At 43.6% G+C, this 23,061-nt stretch overlaps 1 protein-coding gene across 3 annotated transcripts in view; it reads left to right on the top strand.

Annotated features, from left to right (window-relative positions):
• DISP1 (dispatched RND transporter family member 1) overlaps window positions 1-23,061 on the top strand; it is a 499,375-nt gene that overhangs the window by 264,350 nt on the left and 211,964 nt on the right. Inside the window, exon 5 of one of the 3 annotated variants that reach the window (XM_069233842.1) lies at window positions 3,054-3,186. The exons of the other annotated variants lie outside the window; for them this stretch is intronic. Coding sequence (XP_069089943.1) covers window positions 3,134-3,186 — 53 coding nt within the window. The 5' untranslated portion in view covers window positions 3,054-3,133. The remainder of the gene's footprint in view (window positions 1-3,053; window positions 3,187-23,061) is intronic. 3 annotated transcript variants of the gene reach the window in all.

Here is a 23,061-nt window from a genome sequence, read left to right as displayed (position 1 = left end):
ATGAGCTTCAAGGGGCTAGCCACCCTTGAAACTCGACCCCAGCCCTGCCGCTAACAGCAGATGGTTGTCCCTTTTTCAAACCCCCACTTTTGGTGGGAGCAACGGCAGGAAAATGCACAAAGGGCAGGAGGAGTGGCCACCTCCAGCTTGCACCATCCCTAAGGTGTTGCGTGCAAGGTGATCTCTCCCTTTCATTTTCCTTCATCTTGCATGGTAGGAAAATAGCCTGTCAGGGATAGGAAAGTGACCTCTGCCCACAGGAAGTAGCCACCCTAAGGTAGATGACCTATTGGTCATTACTACGTACTCACCTAAACGCCCACTCAATGCAGTATTTAGCGGGCACCCCTAGACCTGCAGATTAGATTCCAGGGACAGAAGAAAACCAGCAGCAAAGAAGACCAAGGATCGAGCCATGTATTCCTGCTGCACAAAGGAAAAGGCACCAAACCCTGCCTGCTGCACCCAGGATTCGACATTGCCACTGAGGGGTTGCTTGGACATCGGACAGAGTCTAAAAATCCCCAGAAGATCTCCACTCTTCTAAAGATCACCGAAGATCTTCCTCCACAGTGAAGGCATCCCTCTCCTGCAACAAAGACCCAAAGACCAATGAAGTTTAGTTCACTCACCGGCTGCTGACCAAGGAACTGGACGCTGTGGCCAGACCACATTTCACCCAACGGACCATGAGGATAAAACCTGCAAGTGTGCCAGGTTTGGTGGTACTGCGACCTCCAGTGGCTGAACAGTGCAATAGCGTGGGGTACGGGTCACTCAACATTGAACACCAAAAAGAAAAGTCCACTCCAGACTCCAAGAGGACCAGACTCAGTCGTTGGACTTCAAAAACCACCAGAACCACCCACCAGAGTGGCCCTGCTGACCTGCAAAACGACCATCGAAGTGTCATGCTTCTTGCTTCCAAGGGCACCTTTGCGCACAGCTCCTGGCTCACCTATCAGCTCTGCACCCGGCCTCCCTGGGCCCTGCACCAGAAAACCAGCTCTGCTCAAAGGGCCCCCAGCCCCTTGCAACATCTACACTCCAAGGGGGCCCACTGGACTCACCTTAAAGTCCACCTGTGCATTGCTTTTCCAAGTGTTCCCCCACAGTGGTCCTGCACCAACTCCAAGGACTCTTACTGCCAAAACCGGGAAGCGCCCGAACTCCTCTGGCTGGCCAACAGGACTGCTTGATGACCTCGACCTATATGCAAAAGGAGACATTGGTGAACGCATTGCCTGATTTTATATGTATTTTTAAAGTTTTCTCCCATTGATTCCTATGGTGGGTAAGTACGCAGAAATAGACTATTTTTGCTAAACTTTGAAAAATTATGACTTAAAAAATTATTGCCCGATTTTGATCAACTTGGTCTTAAATTTTTTAAATTAAAATCTGAAGTATTTTTGTAAATTGGTGTGGAGTTGTTCCTTTGTGTGTCTTGCTTTATTGATAATGTGAGTACAACACTTTTCCAAGATTGACTTAACTGCTCCACCAAGCTACCGTAAAAATTAGAGCATTAGATGATCCAATTTTTATCTCTGTAAACCAACATATGGTTGCCTGGACTCTCTCTGCTTAGTGTCCCTGGTTTTGCACCACTACATAGAGAGCCAGCCTCCTACAATGTCTTATCCGCAGGAGGCATCAAGCCGAAAGCTAATTTGGTAGGTGCGATCAAATGTAGTCCACAGCCTGCAGCTAAAGACCAATTGAGGTCATTTTTGGGCCTTTGTGAGTACTATTCCAGGTTCATAGAAAACTTTGTCTTTCAAACTGAACCACTCAGAAAACTCTTACACAAAGATGAAAAGTATGATGGGTGAACTGTGGAACGTGAGGCATTGGAAGGATTAGAGAAGCTTATTGTAGAGGCCCCTGCACTTAAATTGTTCAGGGATGATTTAATGTCCATTGTGACGGTGGACGCTACTGGGGTAGGGCTTGATGTTCTTTCCCAAATGGTTTATGGAGAGGAGAGTACAGTAGCTTTTGTTTCAAGGAGCATATCTCTGGCGGAACGGAACTACAGTACCATAGAAAGAGAAGTACTGGTATGTGTGTGGACAAGTAGGCATTTTGTGACGTACCTGTGGGGATGGATGTTTTCCCTCAATCCGAATCATAAACCCCTAGATTACCCACTATCTGAAAAAATGTGAACGAACCTAGACCTAGATTGGTAAGACTTCTAGCAAGAATGTATGATCTCAGTTTTGACGTCAAACACATTCCTGGAGCAAAAAACCTGCGGGCAGACTTCGCATCCAGATGCCCATTCAGTTGTAGTGAGGAGGTGCCAGGAGATGAAGAGGTTGAATGTGTGGTTGGCACAGCGGGTGGGATTGTGGCTACTGGTGAAGTGGTATAGTTCCAGCAATGAGAAGAATGTGCTATATGTGACAATTGCCAAATCATGTTAAAGAAATTCATCTTTGTTGGGCGGCCTCATGAAAGAAATGTGAGTGAAAACTTTAAACCTTATTGCAAGATCAAGGAGGAGTTGTTTATAGTGGATGAGTTGGTGCTGCGCAGAGGTCTTTTGATTCCTCCAAGTACCCTTATAGCAAGGTTGATAAAATTGGCACATTGGGGCATGTAGGAAGGACAAGCACCAAGAAAAGAGTACAGTTTTTATTGGTGGCCTAGTATGGTCAACGAAATTGAACTGATAGTTGGTAAGTGTAGTGGGTGTAGTCAGGCTGACAAATCCTCAGAGGTCTGTTGAACTCCCTTATGCCTGATTAAATTTCCTCATGACCCCTGGGAGAAGCTGGGCATGGACTTTGTGGGTCCAATGTACGATTTACCAGCTAATTTGAGATATGCACTGGTGGTTGTGGGCTACTTTTCTAAGTGGGTAGAATGCAAGTTTGTGAGGGAGAACAACACCATGGCTGTCATTGGGTTCCTCTCAGCATTTTTAGGAAAGAAGGTTTTCTCCAAACGTTAGTTACCAACAGTGGTGTGCAATTTAAGTCTGGGGCTATGCAAGTTTTTGTGAGTCGTCATGGTATTAAACATCTTTCTGTTGCTCTTTACAGCCCACGAAGGAACAAAATGGTGGAAAAAGTCAACAGAATGTTGAAGGAAACCACACAAGTGGCTTTGGCTTCTTGAGAAGATGTTTAGAAGTCTGTACAAGAGAGATTATGGAGCTACAGTAACACGTCACAGGTTTCCATGGGGTCTCCCCATTTTTCATGTTGAGAGGCAGGCACTCCTCTTGTGATATGTCTGCAGTTTGGGTACTGGACTAGACCAAGGCTGGTAAAAGGATACCGGGTATGGAGGCAGTGTATTACAAAGTAGAAGGCGGCCAAAGTAGTAGCAAAGTGAGACATGATGTTTTAAATAAAGTGAAGGACATACCATTTCAAGTGGGAGATGTGAAAAATAAGAGACCACATTGGCAGATAAAGAATGGTTCTCCATGTTTCCCAGTCACGTGTGTAGTAATGGTTTCCAGTTATGCCATTTTAGTAGAAAATGGGAAGTGGTGGAGCAAGAGGAATGTTGCCTTGGTCAAGAACAGGGATGGTGTGGTAGAGGCACCCACGGTGATCTCTAATGGGAGTGGTGAATGGTGGCTTGATGGTGAGTGTGGGAGGGGTGAAGAGGCTCTGAGGCCAGGGTCCAATTCGGGTTTAGGTATCCTGGGTGGCAGGGACTCCATCGTTATCCACGGTGAAGTGCCAAATTCCGTGGTTGGGGTGGGTGGCCCATAAAGGGGGTCCTCCAGTGTCCGTCAAGAAGCAGTATCTGACACCATTGAAACCTCAGTCTTCACCAGGAGGGAAGGCAGAAGAAATATTAATATGCCCAGATAATTGCAGAATTACATTCTAGAGTGATTTGATTATAGTTGTTTCTTTGTTTTACTTTGTATAATTGTTTTCATTAGAATTTGTAATATGTTTTGAACTTATTTAAGTTTTGTGTTCTTGCTATGTTCATGTTGCTCTTTTGATTGTATTTGCTCTCTCATTTGTATTTTCATTTTCCGTTTTCCTTTGTGTTCTTAAGGGGGAAGATGGTGTTATATTCTGCAAGGTTCTTTACCAGAACCTCTGTTAGAACCTTGAAATAGAATCTTGCTGGTGTCATTCCAGCGTTAATCTCACACTCGGGGAGTTTCTGCAGAGCTGGGACTGACGTTAGGAGCGGCCGTGTGCTGTCTGTCAGAGTACAGTAAAAGAACTTGGACTGCACCATTTCTTCTCCGTGTTGTTCCTCACAGCAAACGTGTGACATTAACAGTACTCTGGTGGCGATAGAGCCTGTTGTTATGGTTAGGTCACAGGTTCCACAAGAAAGGCATTTTTGGTTTCTTATTATATATATTTTTTAAATACAGCTGGAGCTCCCCCACCCTTGCCCAAAAGAATCACCCCCAAAAATCTGTCCGTCACTTGTTTGTAGTACCTTATTTGTTGGGGGTACTTAACATCCCCACTTTAAAATAATGCCCAGCTGTCACTGCTTGCAGGTGGGGTTGGTCATAGCTGCATAAACTGTGGGTAGCAACAGTCCAGCAGCGACTGTGGTTGGTGCAATTCTGATTTTAAAAACATTGTGGGCCTAGCACTTTTTTAAATGTTATTTATTTTGTTTTTAACAAATTGCACATTGCCTTCAAGCTTACAAGGTTGTTGGTGACATAACTGCTTTCTTTGCCTTTAGGATCTAGCAAATGACCCAGTAGGCTTTCAAAAATGTATGGCTGGAATTTGTAGCCATTCAAGTTATGAGGGGGGCAGTGACATAAATGTATTTGCTGTTGCCAATGATAGATTGACTGCCACATGGAGTGCTACGGGGTGGGTGTAGCGGTGAGCGTGGAGCCCAAAAAACGTGAATGGTACATTGCCACCTTTGACATCTGTGATGCCTGCTTGCCCCTTACCCTGGTAATTCGGTTCTGACCAGTATGCCTTCAAATTCATCTGAGCAGTTGCAAGCTGCAAGGACTGTTTGTGAGGATTGGCCTGTGGCAAGTCAACCTTTTGGTTGATAGTATGTTTTTTTAGAAGGAAACATTGATCTAAATGTGTGGTGGTCACAGATTGATCGTGGTCTAAAAACCTTAAACGCCCAGGTTTCCAGATTTCTTTTTTTAAATAAGAGAACAAAGCCTGACATGGATGGTGTTAATCCATAGTTTTTTTTCAGTTTGATTCTGATGTGGTCTTCAGGGAGATTCTCAAAACTGTGCATTACTAGGCTTTCAGCAGTCAAGCTGCATCGCAGTGGTCTGCTCTGAGTTTGGTTGAATAGTCAAACTATGGCATCTTCTGAGAAGAGACTATATAGGTGCTCTGCTTAGCACTGATTCTGTTTCTTCTGTATTGTTGTCAAACGTATTTCTTCTTCTCTACTTGTTGGTTAAGAAGGTTTTTGGATCACATCGCCCTTGGCAATCATCTGGGTGTGAACATGTGGTGGCTTACAGACTCAACATAGTCTGTTGTCATTCATCAGGGCGAATAGGTACTCAGCGGTGTCCTACATCATGTTTATGTTATCTAGGTTTTATGAAGCACCATGAGAACCCCATGGGACGGTCCTGAGGTTTGTCATTTCTTCCTTGTATTCTATTTGGCTAACCTGAAAATGAGATTTCAAGTATTCACAGAAACACATTTTTTAAAGTTGTATTTCCCTCATCGTAATGACTGTTTTAGTTCATTAATTTGTTTGGAGGCAAAATCACATTCTGCACTTAGACACACGTCTGGCACTTTACCGTACCGTTTTCATATTAGAGTCAATATATAGGCCTGAGAGCATACTGCTGATTCCCAAACAACTAAAATGAGAAAGCCATCTAGTTTTATTGACAAGTTGATGGCTGTTCACCATAACCTCCTTGAATCTTAATCCATACATTTATGACCGTAAACACAAGAAGTGCTAAACGTTAAAAAAAATTATTTTAATTACGCAGTTTTATTTTCACCTAGCTCAAGAAGCTAGAGGAGCACTTTATAGAGCAAGGGAGTGTGATCCACAAGTTGGCGTAATCGAGGTGCAGGTTAGGTCTAACTCTTTGGGTTGATGAATCATTTTGGGCTGGATGGCTAGACAAGCGGATAAGGTGACTGGAAGTCAGGTGATTCATGGAGATATTATCTGAAGAGTGTTCTTAACTTGCTGTTAATGGTATTTTTTTAAAGTCCGTACTGATTTGTTTGGACAGGAACAGTCTATTTTAGAACACGTCCCTCCAAGGGAATTCCACAAAATGTCTGTTTTAGAGAGGCTAGATGCAGATATGTTGAGGGAAGGGTTGTCCTGGTGTACTGACTGCAAACTGCTCATCGTGAATGTCTATGGGTGAGAAACTTCCTGTGCCATCTACCACTGGAGACATCTAATGAGTAGAGAAAGAAGCAGGGGCGGTTCTCCGTAATGGTGGAGGAGCGTCACCTCCCTTGTCAGTCAGGCAGTGACAAACAAAATGATAATTAAATAGTTTTATTATCATTTTATTTGTCGCTGTCTGACAGCTCGTCTAGGGAGGGCTGGGCCATAGGGAGGAGGAGTGGTGAGCACTTTAGAGTGCACGTCGGTTTGACTGGCCGTCTTAGGAACATGCGCACTTACATTTCTCCAACCCAGCTGTGTTACACAGGCAGGTTGTAGAAATGGCACAGGCTCCCTGTGCATGAGCGAGCTTCAAACCAGTCCGCTCAGGCCAATTCCAGTGCTGCTCTTACACTTCCTTTAGCATGAGAGCAGCGTCTGAATTGGGAGCCTGTGCCTCAGTGACTGTCAAAAAGAGTTGAGCAACGGAGATGGTTGGGAGCAGCAGCCAGGTAAACTTTCTCTTTTTTTTTTTTTTTTTTTAAATGATTTTTGTAATCCCTCCTATCCCTCCAAAACAGTAAACAAAAAAAATAAAACGCCCCAGCACCCTTGATCGGCAGCAGCAGATGTGCTAAGGATTTACACAGGGGCACATTTCTAGAAATGAGATGCTGTGGTACAGTTTTCCTTGAAAGGAGCATTGCATTGCCCATTTCTCTAAGGGGCTTCAGTGTAGATCAAGTTCGCATTTCTTTCTCCTTTTTTAAGGTTCTTTACGTTAGTCACGATTTTTTCTTAATGGTGCTACATGTGAGAACTTATGAGGTGCACGGCCTCTGAATACAAATGAAAATGCTCGCACTGGGTGGGTGCGCGCAGTTGGTTTACATTGATGGAAGCGTGTAGCTTTATACATCTATACCGTACAGTATTCTGTGACCTTGCACTGTGCTAGACTGCAGTGCATTTAAAAAAATAATACGTTTTGTTTTTCCGTACAGCGATGCTCTTGCTGCTGTTAGTTACTGACAGTGAACTTAATGCTTGCATTATCGAGGAATTCTAATTGCAGTTAGAATATGTTTAAATGCCAGGTGGGCAGCGGTTTTAGGACTAGGTCAGGACATTGTGCATACAGAATTTTCAGAATCTGGTGCTTTTAGTATCGTGCGCTTTTAGGAAGCGAAAGGTCCGTTCAATAACAGCGGGTATTTTCAAGGATGAGGGATTGCTTAGGAATCTGCGAAAAAACGCTGCCCCACAGCTGCTAAAAGGATTCAAATGAACAGCCACGTCACCCCTCTGGCGTAAGGTTTTTATATCCTGCAACAGGTGACTAGGCTAGTTCAAACTGGTACAAAAATCTTCAACCAGTAAGGCCGCTAATATTGGCTAATGCTTTTTTCCAGTAACCTCATGTTACATGCAGATAATAAAGAACATTGTACAAGTGGAACGATTCTGAAGCTCAAGCATGGACGTTGGTTCACCAAGTCGCCAGGTTAGCAGCAGTGACATCACACACCCCTTGACCTTATTGACATCAAAGGACGTGACGTCATATGACCTTTGACTAAGATTCTTCCCAGGAGGTGATCTCACTTGAACTTAACCTGGGTGATATGACAGTAACTGACACTGCTGAAGTTCCATAAGAACTGTGGTATTAATATAAAAACACAGCACAAAGGTCTCCTTTGGATACACCTGTATGAGGGTGCTGACATGATCTCTGAACGTGATGGGGTCTAACTCAATACTTGCCCTAAACTGTAGTGAACGGTACCAATGAGCCGGGTTCGAGGGTGGCTGGGCTCTGCCTCCAAGAAAGGTTCGACCAATTGTGCTAAAGTAGTAGAGCATTTTAAAGCAAACTTTCACAAAAATGTTCTAAAAATCCATGGGCTCTGAAATATATATCCCTTCTTCGTGTGCCAAGCCAATGACACCGGATGCTCCCTAGGAGTTGAACACTTTTTTTCAAAATGTGCTACAGTTGTACCTGTATGCCAAAAACGACCTTCATTGTGCCAAGGGCAGTGTTTTGTCAAGGTTTCCCCCTATTATATGCCATAGATGCTCCCCTTATTCCAACAGTTATATACAATATGCCTGTCCCATAATTTTTCCATTAATATTATCTATAAAACATGGATGGCCTTTGTGTCAAAATGCACATCTAGTATGTTAAGGATGGCATCTTATCATGGTTGTACCCCTCCCATATGCCAGGGCTGTCCTCCTTCCTTCCAGGAACTGCCTCCAATGTGCTAGGGGCAGTATTTTGTCACAGGTGCTCCATATGCCGTAAATTACCTGCAGTATACTTGTAAACAGTATTTTGTCATGGGTGACCAGTATGCCAAGAATTACCTCACGTGTGCCAGCACCAGACTTTTTCTGTGGGTGCCCCATACAAAGAATTACATCCACTATGTTAGCGCCAGGCTTTGTCCATTGATGTCCCATATGTCAAGTTTTACATCTAGTATGCCATTTATTAATTCATATTTTGAAACAGATCCCTGTCATGTTAAGAATTGTCTCCAACATGCCACTGCCAGTATTTTTCCGTGGGTGTCTCCATGAACCAGGATGTACGTTTGGTATACTAGGGCCAAGAAGTGACTTGCAAGCATAACATTGCATTCTCACTTAAGCTCACGTACACGCACTCCCACACTCATTCTCACCTATCCCACTCAATAATTATCACTGATTTGCCCTCACTTACTAATTCATTCTCACTCCCTTGCACTCAACCCTACCCTCACTCACTTTCTCATTCATTCACACACTCATTCTTGCTCTGATTTACTCACTCTTACACTGAGTGTTCCCCTTCCACCCCTGACCCCCCCGCCAACCCCCGGTGACGTCAGCGCGCGCTGACAATCACAGGAGCCTCCCCCATTGCGCTGTGCGAAAGAGAAATGCTTTGTATTTCTCTTTCGATCACGTGGGGGAGGCAAGGAGAGGCTTCAAAGGGAAGGAAATGTATTTCCTTCCCTTTGAAGTCTCTCCAAGCGTTTCAAAAGCCGAATTGCTTGCAATCCGGCTTTTGAAACGCCCACTAGGCACCAGGGATGTGTTTTTTTTTTTGTTGAAATAGACATAAGGGAGCGACCCTTTGGGCAAGGGTCGCTCCCAATGGGGGGCATTTTTTAGGAAGGCCTTTTCTGCCAGATCGGCCTATTATTAGGCTGATCTGCCCCCAGGGGGGGCAGAAACCTCTAGGGCACCAGGGATCTTTTTTTTTTTTTTTTCCATTTGTTTTGTTTTTAGTTTTTTTTAGGTGGGGAGCGATCCCTTAGGCAAGGGTCGCTCCCCTAGGGGGCAAATTTTATTTAGGCCATTTCTGCCCCCAAGGAGGGCAGAAACCACTAGGCACCGGGGATTTTTTTTGTTTTTTTGTTTTACAGATGGGGACCCCTTGGACAAGGGTCGCTCCCCTGGAGGGGAAAATTGTATTTAGGCCATTTCTGCCCCCTTTGGGGGCAGATAAGCCGTTTTTTTGCTATGCCAATCTGCCCCCAAGGGCGGCAGAAACCACTAGGCACTGGGGATTTTTTTTTTTGGCGCCAATGTCACGCAGGGGGAGTGACCCCGTAGGTAAGGGTCGTTCCCGGGGGGTGGGTGGGCAAATTTATTTTAGGCCATTTCTGCCCCCCCCTGGGGGCAGAAACCTCTAGGCACCAGGGCAATTTTTTTTTTTTTGTGTGTTTTTTTTTGTTTGTTTGTTTTTTTAGAGATGGGGAGCGACCCATTAGGCAAGGGTCGCTCCCCTGGGGGGCAAATTGTATTTAGACCATTTCTGCCCCCCTTGGGGGCAGATTGGCAGATTTTAGCTCAATCTGCCCCCAAGGGGCCAGAAACCACTAGGCAAACAGGGATTTTTTTTTTGGCGCCAATGTCACGCAGGGGGAGCGACCCCGTAGGCAAGGGTCGCTCCCGGGGTGAGAGGGGTGGGGGGGGGGAGGAAATTTATTTTAGGCCATTTCTGCCCCCCCTGGGGGCAGATCGGCCTATTATTAGGCCTATCTGCCCCCCAGGGGGTGGGGGGGGCAGAAACCTCTAGGCGCCAGGGCCAATTTTTTTTGTGTGTTTTTTTTTTTTTTTTTTTGAGATGGGGAACGACCCATTAGGCAAGGGTCTCTCCCCCTGGGGGGCAAATTGTATTTAGACCATTTCTGCCACCCTTGGGGGCAGATTGGCCGATTTTAGGTCAATCTGCCCCCAAGGGGGCAGAAACCACTAGGCACCGGGGATTTTTTTTTTTTGGGCGCCAATGTCACGCAGGGGGAGCGACCCCATAGGCAAGGGTCGCTCCTGGGGGGTGGGCGCAAATTTATTTTAGGCCATTTCTGCCCCCCTGGGGGCAGATCGGCCTATTATTAGGCCGATCTGCCCCCCCGGGGGGGGCAGAAACCTTTAGGCGCCAGGGCAAATATTTTTTTTTGTTTGTTTGTTTTTTAAGAGATGGGGAGCGACCCATTAGGCAAGTGTCGCTCCCCTGGAGGGCAAATTGTATTTAGACCATTTCTGCCCCCCTTGGGGGCAGATTGGCTGATTTTAGGTCAATCGCTCCGGGGGGGGGAAATTTATTTTAGGCCATTTCTGCCCCCCCTGGGGCCAGCTGAGCTAGAGGCCAAAATCTACAGGTAGGCACTTTGCAAAAAACACCTCTGTTTTCTTTCAAAAAATGTGATGTGTCCACGTTGCGTTTTGGGGCATTTCCTGTTGCGGGCGCTAGGCCTACCCACACAAGTGAGGTATCATTTTTATTCGGAGACTTGGGGGAACATAGAATAGCAAAACAAGTGTTATTGCCCCTTGTCTTTCTCTACATTTTTTCCTTCCAAATATAAGAGAGTGTGTAAAAAAGACATCTATTTGAGAAATGCCCTGTAATTCACATGCTAGTATGGTCACCCCGGAATTCAGAGATGTGCAAATAACCACTGCTCCTCAACACCTTATCCTGTGCCCATTTTGGAAATACAAAGGTTTTCTTGATAGCTACTTTGCACTCTTTATATTTCAGCAAATGAATTGCTGTATACCCATTATAGAATGAAAACGCACTGCAAGGTGCAGCTTATTTATTGGCTCTGGGTACCTCGGGTTCTTGATGAACCTACAAGCCCTATATATCCCCGCAACCAGAGGAGTCCAGCAGACGTAACGGTATATTGTTTTCGAAAATCTGACATTGCAGGAAAAAGGTACAGAGTAAAACGTAGAGAAAATTTGCTGGTTTTTTTTCACCTCAATTTCAATATTTTTCTTTTTCAGTTGTTATTTTCTGTAGGAAACCCTTGTAGGATCTACACAAATGACCACTTGCTGAATTCAGAATTTTGTCTACTTTTCAGAAATGTTTCTGGGATCCAGCATTGGTTTCACACCCATTTCTGTCACTGACTGGAAGGAGGCTGAAAGCACAAAAATTGTAAAAATTGGGTATGTCCTAGTAAAATGCCAAATTTGTGTTGAAAAATTGGGTTTTCTGATTCAAGTCTGCCTGTTCCTGAAAGCTGGGAAGCTGGTGATTTTAGCACCGCAAACCCTTTGTTGATGCCATTTTCAGGGAAAAAACCACAAGCCTTCTTCTGCAGCCACTTTTTCCAATTTCTTTGAAAAAAACGTAATTTTCACTGTATTTTGGCTAATTTCTTGGCCTCCTTCAGGGGAACCCACAAAGTCTGGGTACCTCTAGAATCCCTAGGATGTTGGGAAAAAAGGACGCATATTTGGCTTGGCTAGCTTATGTGGACAAAAAGTTATGAGGGCCTAAGCGCGAACTGCCCCAAATAGCCAAAAAAAGGCCTGGCACAGGAGGGGGAAAAGGCCTGGCAGCGAAGGGGTTAAGAAGCCCACATTTATTCATGCCCTGTGTACATTCATATTGAGGGCAGGGAGAGGAGCCAGCTGGTCTACAGTCCTGAGCTAGTCCTGCTGAGCTATCATCAGTTGTAATTGTAACAAGGCTTTAGCATAGTGATTGGCACCATCAGAAGAATACATTTGGGAGTAACTGGGAGTGGCCAACTCAAGACTCTGTATACTGAGAACTTCTTTTCAGAATACCTGGATAATTGGACACTCCCAGGTGTTATGGTAAAAGTAGGTTCTGTACTATAGCACATTGAGGAGGAGTTGTGTCCCATTTTTAGGGTTGAGCCTGCGTCGCATGCGTTTCGCTAAGTAAGACACTTTAGTAATTAAAAAGGGCTCGGAGCCCTGTCCACGTCACGTCAGTGTCTGTCATTGGCTTGTGGGTTTGCCTGTTAGAATGTGCTTGATTTCATTAGTGGAAGTCATGCATGTCATGCCTTTTCCGGTGGATAGCCCTCCTCGAGCGCATCGACCAAGTACAGAAAACATGCGAGGCTCGCTGTTTTCTGTCCGGCTCGTGGACTACTTTTTCTCTATTTTCCCAGCGCGATCTCGCTTGGCAGAAGTCAAGCGCTTTACAAAATATCCACCCTGTTACACAGTTAATTGCACTTTTTCGGGTTACGTACATAAATGCACTTTTGCCGATAGGTTTCATTACCAGTGAAAAGTCGGGTTAGGAGTTTACAACGCTATCAGCTCTAACACGAGCAAACGCGAGACCCGTTGCATTGCAAATGCTTGTTTAAACTGTAGTTGGTGTGAAGTAGATCACGGAGCGGGCGTACTCCACCTTATTCAACCTTCACTTCAAGAGTGGACCTTAGTTTTCAAGAGTGGACACACCAGTTTTCATGTGATGGGGTACCCAACTTAACCTTTCAGGCCATTCACGAGGAATAGAGTGAGTCAGGGGAATTAATGGCGATGGACCTGTAAATACCGGAGAACATGTTACCTTCCGAAGCTCCCATGATGATTTGGACTCTATATGACTGAATTCCTCAATTTCTCCAGTATCTTTTGTGTATGGGGTGATGTCATCCTTGGTGTAACTGAAGAAAATGAAAAACTGTGATTTATGAGTAGCAAAATCTTTTTTTCAGGTCAGAGAACGAGTGAATGCAGAATATATATGTGTGTGTGTATATATATATATATATATATATATGTGTTAAAGATATTGCAAGTCACTGAGGAGTTTAATAACCATATAGAGGCCTAAGCAGAGTTCCATTGTAAGGTTATGGAACTCTGATGGGACTTGCAGTATCCTTATCATGTACACCAGGGGGTACTTTATCCCATATAATACATGTACACACCATCACCTTTCTCACAAACCACTTAAAACCTTGGTACATAGCTCTTTCATATGAAAGAGTGAGCATAGTTGCAAACATGAAAAATGAAATTAAAACCTCTTTTGAAAAATTAAACACATCAAAAACCTGTAAATATTTGTTGCAAACAGATATTAGTAACTGTTCAATACTAATCAGTTTTTGTAAAAATAAATAAATAAAAGCTGAAGTAGCTCGGAATGTGTAGAAACAAGCAGAATGATTCTAGCTTTTCTCTTTTTTCTAAGGAGTGAAAAAAATAAACATTTTCGTTCTGCTTGTCCTTGTAAATTAGAAAAATAGAGCAGAAGAAAGAAAAGCAATGTTTCATTTTCATTGCTTTAACCAGCTGCTTCATTTATGCTCCATGACCTGACCTGCCTCTCATCTCGGCTGGGGCAATAGTCAGTTTGACGTCAGAACTTAAATGTAATAACTTATGATAGTCGAGTTCTGACGTCTTTTCTTTATAATTGGTGACTAGGTGTGTCACAATTCGCCAGTTATAAAGAAATTACAGTCAGGCATTTATACAGAGATTACAGAATCCCATCTACTGGAACATCTTTCTCTTGTGAGATACCCGAGTGGTTCCATTCAGTGAACTTTGAAAGGAGGCTACATGAGCTAATCTTCTCCCTATCCATAGCGGGGTCTCATTGGTCAGTCTGGCATCCCATCTGATTGAATGCAGTGATTCTTTCCATAGGTTGGATATCAATTAAGTGACAAAGGAAATGCCCACTGGGAGTCCCGCCATACAGGTAATTAGGGGTGAACAGTCTCCCATGAGCCATCTTTTGGAATGGTAAGTAAGCTGCATCTGATCATACACTAAACAGTCAGTTGTTAATTACTAGATGGCAATAAGCACGAAAGTCAGCGATTATGTGCGGTGGGAGGAAGGTGGTGTGGGCAGCTTTGAAGAGTAAATAATAGTTTTCTCAGCAAAACCAATTTTGCGATAATAATGCTCACAAGGATAAAGGGAGTGCTCTAAAGCTTTACAAAGGGAATTGTTGGGAGGGATCAGATTCCCCGACTAACACCAGTTAGCTGAACTTATTATGTGGATACCCAGATTAGTAAAATCCTCTGATTTTGCCCCGGGTTTAGGGTCCCTTAACAAGCTAGATGGGGTGCTACAAACTGAGATAAAGATTGATTTGCATCAATTGACTTGTCTGTAAATCGAGATAAAATTGTTTGATGCATGCAAGACTAGATTCAAAAGAATAGACTAGGTATAAGCAGATAGTTGGCATATAATGAGACTCAGTTCTCTACTCCTGCCTCCCATAATAACCCTGGATTTCCTCATCCTCGCAGTACTGCGGCTAGAGACTCAGTAGCGAAGCAAATAATAACAGGGAGAAAAGAGAACTCGACCTAGTGCTGCTGGCGATGGGGAAAGGGGTAGACAAAGTACTGTGGATTTGTGCCAGAGCAGCTGGTCATGTGTAAGACTGAATAGTTGACAAGAATCAAAGCCCGTCTTTGCGAGCACTGTATAGATGTTTTCCAGTTGACCGAATGAAAGCATTATCCAAATCAATTAGTATAAGTCCCAGTGACCCTGTCAGTCAAGATGATGGTGCAAGTTCATTTTGGAGACATACGTTTCAGCGGGGGACGAGGTCTAACATGATCCCTCTCTAATCTGCATAAACAGGGGATTGAATACATGAAAGAAGGCGATTGGCAAGGACCTTGACCTCAAAATTACTTGGGGATCTAGGCATATAGGAAGCACATACTGGTTTACCTGGCTTTAGGACGACTGCCTCCTTCAGATCCAAGGGGTAAGATCTGGTATACAGCCCCAAACGTTATCATGCTGAAACTGAGTGACCTTAGAAGCAAGGCATTGATGGGTAAGCTGTTTGGTCCAGACATTTTATGTGGATGCAAGTTGGGAGATGGCATGACCAATCACCTCTATAGAGGTCATCTGATCAATGCGATCAGATTCTGTGGTGGACAAGGTCAAGGGAAGGTCTTTGAGAATGTGCTGTAGTTCAGCGTCATTATGATTGGTTTACTGACTTAAAGCACACAAAAATAGAGCCAAAAACCTCAGCTATTTCATAAAGGCCGACAGGAGAGGCCCATCCTGGTAGAGAATGTCTCCCACATGATGGGTAGGGTCCTCACATTGACCTGGCCAGTGGGGAAGCCTGCCTACCTGCCTTATCCCAGCAGACATAAATAAAGATGTGGCTGAAAACCATTGGTGCTTGTCCTCATGTGCCAGATGCTGTTGTCACGATATCTGAATCCTCCCCAAATTATATTAGTGTTTGTGGTCACTAGTTCGTCTGAACCTACATTCTAGGTTAAGAAGACACACCTTTAAGGCTGCAATAGCTTCCTTCTTAGTTTTGTAAGTTTTTTTTTTTTTCCATAACCCATTGCCTTCCCGTGGACGACTGGTTTTATGCACTCCACAGGGACATGAGAATGTACCAAGACAAAGAAATGTGGTAACTTGTAATTGGCATGTTAAATGTCACTAAAATGTAGATTTTCCTAGTATTTTATGAAGGAAAGTCTTAATTTTATTAAAGACACGGAGGCTCCTATAATGCATTCTTATCTTGCTTTAATTAATACAGCAGCAGTCAAGAACTACAAATCCCATTGGACTTAGCGACAAGCTAGCCAATGGGAAGAAAAAACGTAAGAACAATAAGCACCAATAGGGTAACAGCTGACACTATAGAGTACACACTGGGCTGCAAGCAGCCCTCTTTTCTTGTGTGAGCAAGTCAACTAGTATAATAAAACAAAGGTAACAAGGAACCAATAATAGCGATTGCCAGTATAGTTGACAAAAGTTCTTGGCAACAGGAAATAATCCATTGAAGTTGTGGAGAAACTTGGGAGTCTTGAAGGTAAGAAAACCTGGAATTCCGAAGGTGGAAGGTGGAAGACCTTCCGTAGTCCTCATGATGTAGAAGGCGGTAATGCTGGGTTCGCTAAAAGGGAGGGAAAACAAACATGTTAATGGTAAAAGCGGTGGGATAATACTCGCCTCTGTGTCTTTAATAAAATTAAGACTTTCCTTCATAAATTACTAGGAAAATCTATATTTTATGTCAAGACCGGAGGCTCCTATTATGCTAGTTTAAAGCATATCAACTACCAATGAAGCTGCAGTTTGAATAGGTTTACAATAAAAGGTTCCGAAAACATTGTCATTAGACCAGTCAGCAGACCTCAGAATGTCCTTAAGGGAGGAGCCTACTGAAAAGGCTTTAGATGCCATGGCACCCCTAGAAGAATGGGCTCCAAAGGTGGAAGTGTCAATCCCTACTAGGGACATTACCCATTTAACCCAACGGGCAAGCGTAGCGGAAGACACTGGTTTATGGGGTTTATGGAATGAAATGAGAGTTTGGATTAATTAGGAAGGAAAGGATAAATAACTGTATGTAGATTAGTTTTTGTGCGTTTGCAAATATGAAATAACACTCCTGTAGCAGTAAACTGTCGAGAATAAACCTCCAGAGGCACACGGTTAATAGAAATAAGACATAATAGTATGGTTAACTTTGCTGAAAGCATTTTTAAAGAAAGATCTACATTATCGGGCCATGAAATAAAGAAGTTCAACACTATAGATACATCCCACAGGTGTGTGAATTTGGAGGAAGGAGGTTTGGAAAGTTTTACTCCCTTTAATAGACGGCAGACTAACGGATGTTCACCGTTGGGTTTGCCATTTATATATTGGTGGTGCATGGAAATGGCTGATCTATAGAGATTTACCGTCCTGTATGGCTTACCTGAACTGGCTTCTGCGGCCAGGAAGTTAATGATTAGATTTATATTTGTTGAAAGGGGATTGATACATTTTCCCACAAACCAGCTTGTCCATCGAGACCAAGCTGATTTTTAGGCTTTTCTTGTTCCAGGAACCCAGGCGTTGTTAATGAATTCTGAAGCCTCTGTCGAAATAAGAGAGGCTTGTTGGGAAGGCCTGAGACCCTCCAAGCCCAGAGCGTTAAAGAATTGGATAGAACCAGATTGTGTGGGGACCCTGCTGGATTCAGGAGAAGAGATGGGAAAGAAGGAAGAAGAACTGGAAAGTCTGTTGATAGCTCGAGGAGAGGGGGAAACCAAACTTGAGACTGCCAAAAAGGGGTCACTAGGATCAAGGATGCTTTCTGGCGCCTGACTTGGACTAATACTCTGTTGATTAAGATGAATGGAGGAAAGGCATAGTTGGTTGTCGGAGACCAATCTTGTAGGAAAGCATCTGTTACCACAGCCGAAGGATCTGGACGCCAGCTGAAGAAATGCGGCAATTGGGAGTTGAGGTGGGATGCAAAGAGGTCTGTGTGGAACGGGACCCTATTTGTTCGAGAGGAGATGGAAAATGGAGGGATGGAGTTTCCAATCGCTGGAATCTTTGAGGTGACGGGAATGCCAGTGTGCTATGGAATTCCGGGAACCTGGGAGGTACTCCGCTTGAAGAGAAAAGTTGTGGGATAGACAAAATTCCCAAAGGCTTTTTGCTAGTTGGGCTAAAGGTTTTGATTTGGTTCCTCTGAGATGATTTATGTACCGAACTGCGGATACATTGTCCATACGAAGAAGAATGGAACATTGCACTTTGTGCTTTGCTAGACTTTTGATCGCAAAGGAGCCTGCAAGCATCTCTAAACAATTTATGTGCAGTTTGGACTCCACTGGAGACCATGTACCGCCAGTCGATATTGAACCACAACGGGCGCCCCAACCTGTTAGGCTTGCACCTGATTCTAACACAAGATCGGGCGCTGAGGGGAAGATGGTTCTGCCGTTCCAGGGGTCTAAATGGTGTATCCACCATTGAATTTCCAGACGAGAGTCTGTGTCTAATTTTATCAGATCAGAGAAGGCAAGGCCTTTGCGGAGATAAAGAATTTTCAAACATTGGAGGGCTTGATAATGAAGAGGAGCTGGAAAAATGGCTTGGATAGAGGAAGAAAGGAGTCCTACTATGCTTGCTAACGATCTGAGGGAGATCTGGTCTTTGAGGAGAGTGTGAAGAAGTTTTTTTGATTGGGGATACCTTTGATGGAGGAAGATGAAGGGTGGCCGAGGAGGAATCTATTAGGAAGCCTAAAAACTATATTCGTTGGGAAAGGATCATTAGAGACTTTTCCTAGTTTATTAGAAAACCTAGCTCCGAAAGAAGAGAACAGGTGAGCTTGAGATGAGAGTAAAGTGTTTGGACATTCTGGTTCATAAGAAGGATATCGACCAGATAGATTATAAGTCTGATACCTAGAGATCTGAGATAGGCGACAATTGGTTTTATTATTTTTGTAAAACACCAAGGGGCTGAGGAAAGACCGAAAGGAAGAGAAGAAAACTGATAAGTTTTCGACTGACATTGGAATTGTAGAAATTTCCTGTGCGAAGGATGAATGGGAATCGTAAGGCATCCTCTATATCTAGTCTTACTAGCCAGTCGTACTGAAGTAAAATATCCCTGAGATGGATTATGGTCTCCATTTTGAAATGGTGATGTACTACAAATTGGTTGAATGTGGGTCTTAACTTCTTGTTTTCTTTTGAACAAGGAAGAGAGAGCTCATAAACCCCGTGGGATCGGGAAGAGAAAGTGAATAGCACTTTTCTGCAAAAGAACTTTAATTTCTGTGGAGATTGGTCATGGATCTTGGAGGAGGAAAAACATTTTGGGACGGAGGGGAGTAGAATTCTATGGAATAACCCTGAACTGTATCCAGCGCCCAGGGGTCTGTTGTAATTGAACACCATTTTGGGAGAAACAAACGAAGGCGCCCTCCCACGGGAAGGCCAAAATACTGGCTTACTTTGAGAATTATTTGTCCTGACGTATTGTTGTCCGTGGCCGTGGAAACTTCTGGACCTCTGTGGGTAGAATTGGGGCTTGTAATCTTGGATGTTGTAGGAAGGGTTGAAGGAGCCTCTTGAACCTTGGTTATGGTAGGAACGGCCGGTAAAGTGGCTCCTGCCTCTACCGACCCGTGCAAAAAACACGCTGGTTAAACACTTTCTTCAGAGACTGTTGAGCCTTGTCAATAGACGAGATGGTGGAAACGTAACGACTAAGATCCTTAATAAAAGAATCCCCGAAAAGCTGGCCTTCTGCTTGTATTCCAGGATCAAAGGTAGCAAGATTTGCAAGCCTGGGGTCTATTTTAAGGAGTAATCCTTTCTTTCTTTTGTGAATGATGGCCGAATTTGCATTGCCCAAGAGTCAAAAAGCCCTTTGAACACAAAGGGAAAGGTCTGTAGGGTTAATATCTGAATTGTCTAGTCTGGCTGTTTACGAGCGAGAGGCCAAACCACATCCAGTAATTTGTCCTGGCAAGTTATCCAACCTTTATCTACCCCCTTGCGAGGGTCTTTTCCAGATTTCGTAAAAAAGGTAATCAAGGATTGATCGATGGAAGGCGTTGAAGTGATGTGAGATGGTAGGGAAGGTCTGGGGCATTCAGATTTTAACTTTGCTCGAGATTGTTTGTCTAAGGGGAGACGAAGCTGTGAAGAAATGTAATCGCCGACGTGGGAAGCAGGTAGCCATTCGGTTGAATTGGGATGATGTATCAGAGTAGGATCAAACATGGGAATTCCCTCGGTATCCAAAATAGAGTGGAAATTAGAACTGGATAATTTTATTTTCTTTGGAGGAGCAGGAGAGGAAGTGTTGTCAGAGGCATCAGATTGGACCAAATCGTCCAAATCACCATCAGTGTCCAATATCTTTGAGATTATGATCTTTTGGGGCGCTTTATCAATGATTTTTCGTTTTTAATTTGCATTTAGAATGCAAACTCAAGCTATTTACATTAGTGGAGATAATCCCCTCCTTTCGTGGAGGCCTGGGAGGAATTAAATCCTCAATCTGTTGTGAGGAAACCTCACTCATCAGTTGTGCGCCACTAGAAGACTTCTTTTTTTATAATAGGAGACAATTTGTGTTTTTTGGTTTCCCCTGCAGAATGGGCCAGTAAGGTTTTGGACATCATATTCCTTACGGAATGCTCAATATTCTTTGACATTTTTTCCATAGAAGCTTGTAAAGCTTGTTGTACAGAGGACTGAATAAAATCAGTCAAATCCTGATTAAAAGCTTCCCCATCGTCATTATTATCAGGGGTTAAAGGAGAACTATCTATCTCCATTGTTAAAAGGCAAACACCTGAATGTCAGAAAGGGAAAACCAGTAGAAAAAGGGTTAAGAAAAAATGGGAGTGAAAATGGGCGGGAATAAACAAATAGACACTCCCCTGAGGCGTGTGCACTGGTAGAATGTTGTCTGATTGAAGCAGAAAGGAAAATTGGAGCCGCGCCCCTTTGGTAGAAGAATGGGCGTCTTAGGGCGGTCCTAGGCAGATAGAGTTTTGTTGTTACTGGAACGAAGGAGCAGGCAGAAAGCAGCAAGTTCGACTTGCTGGACAGCGCAATGTAAATGCATGAAGAGAAGACCCCAAATGGTAAAGTAGCACGACGGTTAGAACCGTTAACGCATGCGTGTAGTACAGACGCTTGAGGGGGAGAAGAAGGGAGTGCGGGGGAGCGGGAGGCTCTAGATATCAAAACACACGGAGTGCGAACTAAAAAAGCGGAACGAACGTTCCAAACTAAAAGTAAAACAAGTCACATATGCACACATATAATATACTGTAAATAAAGTATCTGAGATAACAGTAAAAAAGTACTTATCTTGACTGCGAGCAGCAAGAAAAGAGGGCTGCTTGCAGTCAAGTGTCTACTCTATAGTGTCAACTGTTACCCTATTGGTGCCTATTGTTCTTAATTTTTTTCTTCCCATTGGTAGCTTGTCGCTAAGTCCATTGGGATTTGTAGTTCTTGACTGCTGCTGTATTAATTAAAGCAAGATAAGAATGCATAATAGGAGCCTCCGGTCTTGACATAAAATTGTAAATAGATATACCTTAGCAATATCTCTATACGACCAATTCTCTATACTTAAGTAAGTAGTTAGGTATTTATGAAAGCTAAAGACGAGAGATAAACAACTTTTTTAAACAAGTTTAAACTCAACTTTTCCCTATATTTAGAATAACTGCCTAAAGCTGTGTCACTATGTGCTCTTTTATCGAAGGTAAGTATGGTTTCTAGTTGACTTAGGAACAACACCCTATGGTTTCCTACTCTTGATATATATTCACAGGAACTCTTAGCAGAATATACAACTCTAGTGTTAAGAGTGCAGATAATTATAACCCAGTCTTTAGAGTTCAAAATAAATGTGCAAGAAATGTTTCAAAGATTTCTTTTTTTTCCAATTACACACAACTTCAGAATACTTCTCTGTAGTCCACAATGACTATTTTACAATCCTTTAGCAAACAAGAGGGCTTGATATTGAAGTCCAGTATCTATGTAACGAGGTCCTGGCCACAGGAACATTGTAGTATGATCGCCTAGAAAGGAGACAACGCATCACAGGATAAACCTGAAGATCCAAGATGACTACTGTCTCTCTAGGCAAGCAGCAGTTGATGGCCCACAGGGAAACAGTCCACTGCCGCTGCATGTTTTTTGCATACACGCAGACTGAAGTAATCAGTGCCAGCACTCTGTAATAACATCCAGCATTTCCAGCATTTCCATTTAAAAGCCAGTCAGCTTTGTGGTACGGCTTTCTCGTAATTGGACCTGACTTAACGGTAAGCAAAACTTATGGCCCTCCTTCCTGACGCCCCTGCACCACCCGCCTTCGGATACCATGAATATACCATGGGTGATAAGGTCCACCTTTGTGACCAGGTGAGAATCTGCTATGGGCATGAAGAGAGTCCGGCTTCAAAAAGGTTTTGTGAGCACATGAGATAAAGATATAGGCTTTAGATGTTGGATAGAGTATGCAACTGTGTCCAGGAGACCAGTGGAGTTAGAGAAGGTCTGAAGTTGGGTTCACCTCATTCTAACTGAATCTAGTAAAGTATTTATCAAGGTCCCAGCCTATGCCGCTGCCACCAAGAAAATGCCTGGCAGATCTTTAAGTAATACTTTGCAAAGGACAGAAAGAAAGGATATGGTCATGGTGGTGAGGGGGCTGGGCATCAGAGTATATAGGTTCTTACATGTAATGGGATGGCCCTCTAGGGATCCATAGTCCATGAGATTTCACAAGTGCAGAATTCAGCAAGAGGTGTTTCAGTCCTCTTTGGCAAGTGAGCCACCTCCATAATGACTAGGTTCCCCTACAGAAAAACGAGATTTGCAGTGTATTCTGCTCAAGGACATTTTCCCAGCTTGCATCGTTGCTGTAAATGATGCCAGGGGATTAGATGTTCACCCACATCTGTTTATTTTTGTATTCACCCAATTCCGCAGTCTTTATGGAAGCTGCAGTGCCATGATATTTATCCCAGACTTCCTTAGGAGGAGGACCTGGTATGTTGACCACTTGGATCTCCACGTTTGCCTCCCATTACAAGTTCCTCTTTAGAGGGGTTGTCAGTCTTTCACAAGTGGATTCATCACCTGAACT

Source organism: Pleurodeles waltl, chromosome 5 (assembly GCF_031143425.1).
Source record: "Pleurodeles waltl isolate 20211129_DDA chromosome 5, aPleWal1.hap1.20221129, whole genome shotgun sequence".
Taxonomy (NCBI): Eukaryota; Metazoa; Chordata; class Amphibia; order Caudata; family Salamandridae; genus Pleurodeles; species Pleurodeles waltl.
This window is presented reverse-complemented; position numbering and strand designations above follow the sequence as displayed.